The sequence below is a fragment of the Camelina sativa genome, chromosome 10 (assembly GCF_000633955.1).
Source record: "Camelina sativa cultivar DH55 chromosome 10, Cs, whole genome shotgun sequence".
Classification (NCBI taxonomy): Eukaryota; Viridiplantae; Streptophyta; class Magnoliopsida; order Brassicales; family Brassicaceae; genus Camelina; species Camelina sativa.
The window spans coordinates 3,531,958-3,540,032 of NC_025694.1; the positions used below are offsets into that span (position 1 = coordinate 3,531,958).

Here is an 8,075-nt window from a genome sequence, read left to right on the forward strand (position 1 = left end):
TTTTGTGAGTTTAATCCATTTTTTTTTTTTTAGTTTATTAAGATTATTATTACGCTAATCCATCATTTTCACATTCTCGAATCAAATGTACTGTCCCTGCTCCTCCCACGTGAACCTTTTTTTTTTTTGGTTTTATTATCTACTAATACGTTTTTAAGATAACATATATTGCTGGTGTTATTATATCATGATTACGTCAAATATGATCAAATATTTTCTAATAATGATGTAATACACACACACAAAAAAAGTCTAATTAGATAAGAATTTTTGGAATGAATAATTATGTAGATCATTATCTTGAAATGAATATTTAATTAGAAGAAATTCGGTTGATAAGAAATAAAAGAGTCACTAAAAAATGATTTGATTAATTAAAAATAGGTAAATAAGTTATCTTGTTGGCAAAAAAGGAAAGAATAATATAATAATAAAGATTTTTTTTGGGGTCAAATATAATAATAAAGATATTATTTGTAGATACTCGATTGATTAAATATCCACCACAAAACAAAAACCATCTATTATCCATGGTAAACCAAATACTATTTAATACATTCAAAAATTACATATTATATATTTGCCTGGAGCTGCTAACATACTCTTGAATTAGTACATGGATAATTTTGCTATAGCAGCCAAGCAGGAGTTGTGGAACTTGTGGTGAATTAGTACAAGACACGGCACGTTGACAGTGACATCAGTCGATATTGATTTCAAACTTATCACAACGCTGTTATGTAATGTAATGTTATTGTATAGTGCTACGAAATTTCTGACGAAAATAAGAAATATTGTTCCTCCGCATCACAGAATATAGTATCTTGGTCTTGTAATTGTGGTCGTTGGGTTTACGTTACTAAATTTTTCCTTTTAGTAGTTGGTTTTTAAAGAACTTGCGAACCGACGTTTAAGAGATTTTATTCAATTCTTATTTGGGGAAAACTCAAATTAAAAACAAATGTATTTACTAAGAAGAAAAAATATAAAAATAAAAATTAAAAGAACCTATCATAGCGGGTTTACGTTTTTATGTTTTTTAAGAGTAATTGAGTCGACACTGATATCTGAGCTTAAGGTAATTATGAGAATTCTGATAATAACGATGGCAATATTACATCCATGACAATGTTATTTCTCTAGGAAAATGTCATAGGATTGTTCAAATTCCTTACAAGCTATATAATCTGGGAAACTAGTGGCCGACCAATAACGTTAGTCGACGATCAATTCTTATCTCTATAGTTTAAGTGCTAATTGATTAAGATTCAGCAAATTAAGGAATTTCAACATTTTCAGTCTCTCAGAAACGAATTGGATATACACAAGATGAAAAGACCAAAACAATCAAGGATCTTTTTAGAATAATAAAAATGCCTAAGGATGGTTTGGTAAATAATTTTTTCTGCCTAAAAAACGAATATTGAGCAGAGCACAATAACGTCCAAGCATGAATTGGTTCAAGTTCAACCAATGATGGGAAGGTGTGGGGCTGCGGGCGATGTATTCCAAGGGAACATTCTCACCTGTACTTTTCTTAACCTCTGGATGGTTAAATTCATTTTCCGGTAAGGCAATTCTTCCATGATGGAAAGTATAGTTCTATCCTATCTCAACAATGTATCCAACCCGTTGGAGATGCCCTGATGTTTGCATACCTTAAGGTAGTGTGATAGAAGAATTAGTGCCTTGAACTACACGAGCTTCATCATGACTCCTCAGTGTAAAAGACTGAGCTGATTTGAATGATTTAGAGTAGCACAATTATTTGAGTACTAGTGATTAAAGTACTCAATCTAGTCCATCTTTCAAACATCAACGACTGAAAAAACATTTGAAAAATCTATAATCATGTATTGGCGATGAACTCATAAACCTACGACAGTACCACTCTTCCGGAAACTAAGTCTGGAGTTGGCATAACCATTGAAAGAAGGCAAACGTGAGAATGTACAAGGTACTAAAACATATTGAGGAATAGTAAAAGTGGATTTCCTTAGAGAGTATAAAACCATAATCTTTATATTCAAATTTCAATATATACAAGTAATCTTTATATACTCAATCTCAATTTGTCAAATACAGTTCACGAAGAATGAATCCTTTAGTAATAAAAAAATAGTTTCTTTCTGTAATAATCAATGGGTTTCCTTGTTGTTTTAGTCACAGCTTCAACGAATACGATTCACGTGAGAAAATGGCTCGGAAACTGCTTTTGGAGCAGCTTTTTTGGCGGTCTCTAGTACTCCAAAAACATTCCAGAATCTCAGAGTCTCGTCTCCTGCTGCTGAAGCTACGGTACAACCATCTGGACTCTGTAGAAAACATAACAAAGAACACAAGTGTTAGGACTAATGACCTGAAAGACTTAAGAGTACTTTCACCACCTAAAAAGAAATTGATGAAATTACCTGGGCCATATATAGAACTCTTGATGTATGACCGGTGAGCTCAGCCATTTTCACCATGGACTCTTGATGAAGTGTTCTTGAAGTGGGCACCGATTCAATCCTGTATCCATTATTATCAACAAACAAACAAACAAACAAACACAAAAGACAAATAGAAAACACACACAAAAGCGATTGGGGATTATACGAAACGAAACGGATTAGAAGATCTAAGTTGAAAGATTAAACGAGCGATTAGATAAAAGATGAATCAAACTGAATCCTGCTGAGATGGGAAGCGTTAGTAAATTCGAGCAGAGAGAGAGAGAGAGCCGAGCGCAAGAGAGAGAGAGAGAGAATTGTTGTTCTTCGCAGATTGAAGTGATTGAGAGAAAGTTAGAAATTTGGGGTTATTTATATAAAAAAAAAGGCAGTGGAGGAAGGAATCTCTCAATTTAGGGTTTTTGACGGACTCTGATTTCTGTAATCGGTAAGTCGGCAACGGCTATATTTGTCTGAGAGAAAGAGAGAGAGAGAGAGCCGTTGAGAGAATTATGTTGACAGCTATTGTTAAAGCAACGAGAGTAATAAATCAATTTTTCTTTTGGTCAAATCCATTTTTTTTTTTTTTAAATTTGGTCAAACCCACACATCGTGGTCAACTTTTTTTAGTGCACAATGGTACAAACGCAAAAAACACTCGCTTTCCTCTCTATGTGATTCGATCTGATTTGATTCTATTGACATATTTGTTACTCTTCTTGTAGGATTTTAAGGTATGAACTGGTGTGACCTCTATTACCCAACACGGAAGAGATCCCTCAAGGGGGGCATTACACCACAAATGCTCGACAAAAATTAATGGTCCATGGCTGAGGTTTGGTGACGAGTTTGTGACCGACATAGAGACAAAAGCATTGTTGGATGGCCAATCTTATATCCTTTTCTACTAGCAAGTCGCGGATAGCTTTGACCAACTGGGTGAGGAGATGGAAGATGTTGTACTACCCGATGATGAGTTTTTTTACAGACGTTATGGCAATATTGGATAAGACCAAAACAATCAACGATCTTTTTTTGCGGTTTGCACGATGCAAAGACTCACTTGTCACAAATCTTGTGAGGTTGCAAAACCAAAACTATGCAACAAGAGATATCATAAGGTTTGCTTTTAGCTTTTTAATGCAAATAATCAAAGATCAACAAAACTTAAAGCTTTCTTCTTGGTTAAAAAGAGATATATATCCCTTAAAAGCTTTCTACTAGCTTCATCTCTGTCGATACTAAAACCTAAAGCAAAGCCTAAACTAAGAAAACACTCCTAGTTTAACCATGAAACAGAAACTCTTAACAAAATTAGAAACCTAACACTAACAAAACAACTGCATAACCCTGCCTACTATAGTCATGGCTCCGATACAAGCTTCCAAATCTTAACCGTTTGATCGTCGCTGGCCGAGGCAAGCAACCGGCTTTCCTTCTGCATTGGTTTTCAATAAACAGTCTCCAGTCAGTACAATGCAAATATCGAAATCAGAGTCTATAGCAAGCAAAGACATGGTTCAGTTCAGGTACACGCGCATTAAGAAGGAAAGCAACTTACATCAGGTGCCCATTGGACTGAATTTATATCCGTAGTATGTGCCTTCTCCTTCTTAAGCAAAAGTTTGTATGCAGGTTCAACAACCTGGCACATTAATGATGATCACCATTTCAATTTGGCTGTAGCACAAGGTACGTAAAAATTCATAGAGAACACACACGTGCTTTGGTTTCTAGTGCTATGATACAACGGTGACAGAAACGAATGCCAAGAGGATAAACCAGACAAGATATGGTTGAAGATATGTCAACATGATCATAAAAGAGGGCTTTAGGTAAGTAAAAGGGAGAAGTGCATACAGAGTCACTGTCGCTGTCCACAAATAACTGTATAGTATCATCCCCTGCTCCACTAGCAATAATACCATCCCTGTTATCATCAGATCTCATCAAAAAAACTTATATCTATTTATCCACAAGTGTCTCTGAAAATAAGCTTAGCACAATCATATGGAGGCAATAGAATTTAGTTGGACTGGTTTTACCCAAGGGATTTTTTAAACTGTTTCTTTCAAATGCCTCAAAAGAAACCAAAGTGAGAAGATCTATACCTTGACCAATGAACTGAGTATATGGCACGATCGTGAGAACCAGAGAGTGTACAAAGATGGGTCCTGCAAAAAAATTCCAAACAGGGTAGATGTTCAATTAGCTACAAGTTGGAACATGAGTTCTCTTGCATATTCAACTGCATCTGCATGCATCTTATCTCAAACTTATATCCTCACCAGGGTACATATCCTTCACCAGATTGCATCCTTTTAATATCTGTCCCCCATATTTTTACTGTTCGATCATCACTGCAGAAGTTCACACAATCCTAATGTTGTCAGAACAGGTAACAGAGATGAAAATATATCCTATGAGAAACTATATATGAGGAGAAGATTCACCAACCTACAAGTGACCATCCGGTCCCCAGCAGCATTAAAGGAGATAACCCATACTGTAGAGGAATGGCCACTGTGTGACGATTAAAGGCAAACAATATGTTAGAAATAGAAAAAGTTTTTGAACATGTTAGAAAGACGAAGAGGCATATAGAGGGGATTTACTTGTTAGATTCACTTAAGGTTTGGACACAATCATAATCACCATATTCATCCTCACACCACCAAACCTGTTCAATCAAAACACAAGCATTGCCCTTAAATGCAACAGTGGATATGAACGTTTTAAAAGCTCCAATGTTCTGTTTACCTTAATAATAGTGTTATCATAACTGCAAGAGAACAAAAGATCCATAGTGGGATGCCACTGGACCATCTTAACATCTTCTGAATGACCTAATAACATTGCGACACAATAACATTCATCCTCCGGTTGTATCTCCCAAATCGAGACAGACTTGTCTCTACCACATGTTGCAAGCAACGAACCAGATGCATTCCATGACACACTTTTGACTTCACTTTCATGTACCTGCACTCCGGAAGCTCAAGAAATCAAGATTAAGGAATGAAATCCCCTAAGGCAATATACTATATGTCAAAAGCTAATTGATTTCATAACTTGTCATGCAAGCATATACTCTTCTTCATGCCCTAGTTAATTATAAGTAACCAAACGTGCTATATATTTCACAACCTAATAACCAACAATAAACACTTTGAAGAAAAAATAGGTTGAGTAGTAGTAAACAAGGAGGTACCTGTAAAACGGATACACACTCGGAGTCGGTAGCAAAGTTTTCCCAAACGCAAGTTTTGCCATCAAAACTTGCAGTGGCCAATAACTTCCCAGACGGTGACCAAGCGCACGATTTCACAGTTCTTGTGTGCGTGCCTTCCAAAACTGCCTGGACCAATCACCAAGCTTCATTATCATGAGTGACCTTTTTTTATCTAACTTGCAAACAAATACACATGATCAAATTCGAAAGAAAAAAAAAAGAAGAACCTTGCAGGACCAAGAACGAGAGAGCGAGCTCTGTTCCCAGATTCGTACGGTCTTATCGGCGCTGCAGGAGGCAAGAACACCGGCGGCGGCGGGATTCCAGGCGACGTTCCAAACACGAGCAGAGTGACCTTCAAGCTTCTGAACCTCCACTAAATCCAATTTCATCTCTGAACTCGATAGCTTGATCAAGGAAGCCTAATCAATTTCGTCAAGAATCTAATATATATCAATTTCGTCGATACGGATCACAAAAAAACCTTTTTACAACGTATGTAACCTGAAGCTAAAACGTATGTAACCTGAAGTTGTTTGTTACCTTTCTTTCGGTCATGCTATTTCGAGTTTTACCCGATGAAAACGAACATATGTGATATTTAGATTTTGTTGATAGATTGATCCGGCCCATAACAAAATTCAAAGAAAAAGAAAAAAAAACATCTTTTGATGGTTTTGGATCTACTTCAGCTTCTGAGTGAGAGAGCTATAGGTCATGTGTATCCCGTCGTCGTGAGTGCTTAAGATTGGTTAGTGTCGAAATAAGGTGTCTCTTAGTCTCGAATCACTCTAATTATACACACTTTTTGTCGTAAGATTTGATTTATAGTAGTATTAGTAAAAGTTGATTAACGCCCTCGTGTTCCATATTTTTCAAGTCCCAAAACATAATCATTATTATTATTTTTTTGTCGTTACATATCATTATACTTAGTCGATGAACTTGTATTACTATAAGGAAAGCATAAGGTTAAACAAGAATATAGGATAATTTGAAACATACAAATAGTTAAGCTAGATGACTTAGAAAAGTATATGACTTCAGATTAAAACTGTTAAGTCTCTATAATAGATATGGTAGATTAGTCATGTGCTGGTGCTTGAGTCAATGTACAAAGCCTTACAAGTTCTTGTTTGGACTATTAGACAAAAAAAAGTAACTTTTTATTTCGCCTAGCTAGGACCCAAAAGTTATGAGCACGGGTCTAATAGTCTAACATTAGTATGTGTTTATTGATTAAGATCGTAGCCATCACACAAAGCATTCCAGCACCAGTAGTTAGTAGGACAGTTCCTAGTGTTGTTGATATTATTCTGCGATTAAATTTTCATCTCTTGATTATTATAGAATCATAATTCATAAACAACCAATAATAATTAGATGAATATATATCATCAGATAATTAATTATCGATTTAAAAAAAAAAAATGTAAACGAACCCGTATATAATTATTTGTCCTTAACGAACCACAATAACTGTGTCTCCAAATCAATATCCCATTTTGGTTGGAGTGGGCATACAAGATACTTGTCCTTTACCTTGTTCTGTCTCATTATTAAAGGCAAGTACACACCATTAACAAATAGTCAAATACCCGTTTTTAACAAACTTAAGTAAACATATTCGATCTAATAAGATGGGTTAAATAGAAAACCTATCTAGAAATTATTCGTTTTTGCCTTAAGCCCACCCTAGTACTTTAATTATCTTTGTTATTTACCATCTCATCGGGGGACATGCTAGCTGGAACATCTCTGCCAGAGCTTTATCCTCAAGTTAAAACATTAGATTTTGGGTCTTCTCCTTTTGGTTGTAAATGTAGCCATCTTTTTTTAAAAAAAATAAGGAGAGCATAATTTCTCAGATATGCATATCTATTATAGTCTACGAGTAAATAGAGTTCAGTTCATCATCATTAGCCATGATAATAAGACGTAACATATAACGACACATTGAACCAAAAGAGAGAGAAGAAGAAAAAAAAAAGATTTGATAAGAAAGGAACAATCAAAGAAGAGGCCAAACAAATTGATTGATATTTTTTTGTAAAGCTTACGTAAAACTTTATATATATATATATATATATATATATATATATATATAAAAAACGTAAATGGATATAAGATTTGATGGCACAACACAAAGACACGAGTGGTGAGAAAAGAAAGAAGAAAAAGAAAGAACCCAAATGGATCACACATCTCATCAATTCTCCTTAAATGGCTAAAAAAAGATCTCAACCCTTCTTTACTTTTTTTCCCTCTTTCAGATTTGTGATAATTGAAACCAGCACAAGAAGACAACCCTATTTTCTTATCATAATAAAAATTTAAAAAATCAAATAGAAAGGATGTACTTTTTATTTTATTTATTTTTGTCTATGCACATATACATGCATATATATAGA

General features: G+C 34.9%; 1 protein-coding gene and 1 long non-coding RNA gene across 2 annotated transcripts; both read right to left on the reverse strand.

Moving 5' to 3' along the window:
• LOC104716866 lies at positions 2,040-2,921 on the reverse strand. Its single transcript, XR_756147.2, has 2 exons — positions 2,412-2,921; positions 2,040-2,315 (listed from the first exon to the last, which is right to left on the reverse strand). It is a non-coding gene; the product is annotated as an uncharacterized LOC104716866 (long non-coding RNA).
• LOC104720004 (protein CIA1) lies at positions 3,796-6,056 on the reverse strand. Its single transcript, XM_010437979.2, has 10 exons — positions 5,892-6,056; positions 5,644-5,790; positions 5,193-5,414; positions 5,048-5,112; positions 4,890-4,955; positions 4,721-4,792; positions 4,544-4,606; positions 4,293-4,362; positions 3,994-4,077; positions 3,796-3,870 (listed from the first exon to the last, which is right to left on the reverse strand). The coding sequence occupies exons 1-10, from the start codon at positions 6,054-6,056 to the stop codon at positions 3,796-3,798; spliced, it is 1,029 nt and encodes a 342-aa protein (XP_010436281.1).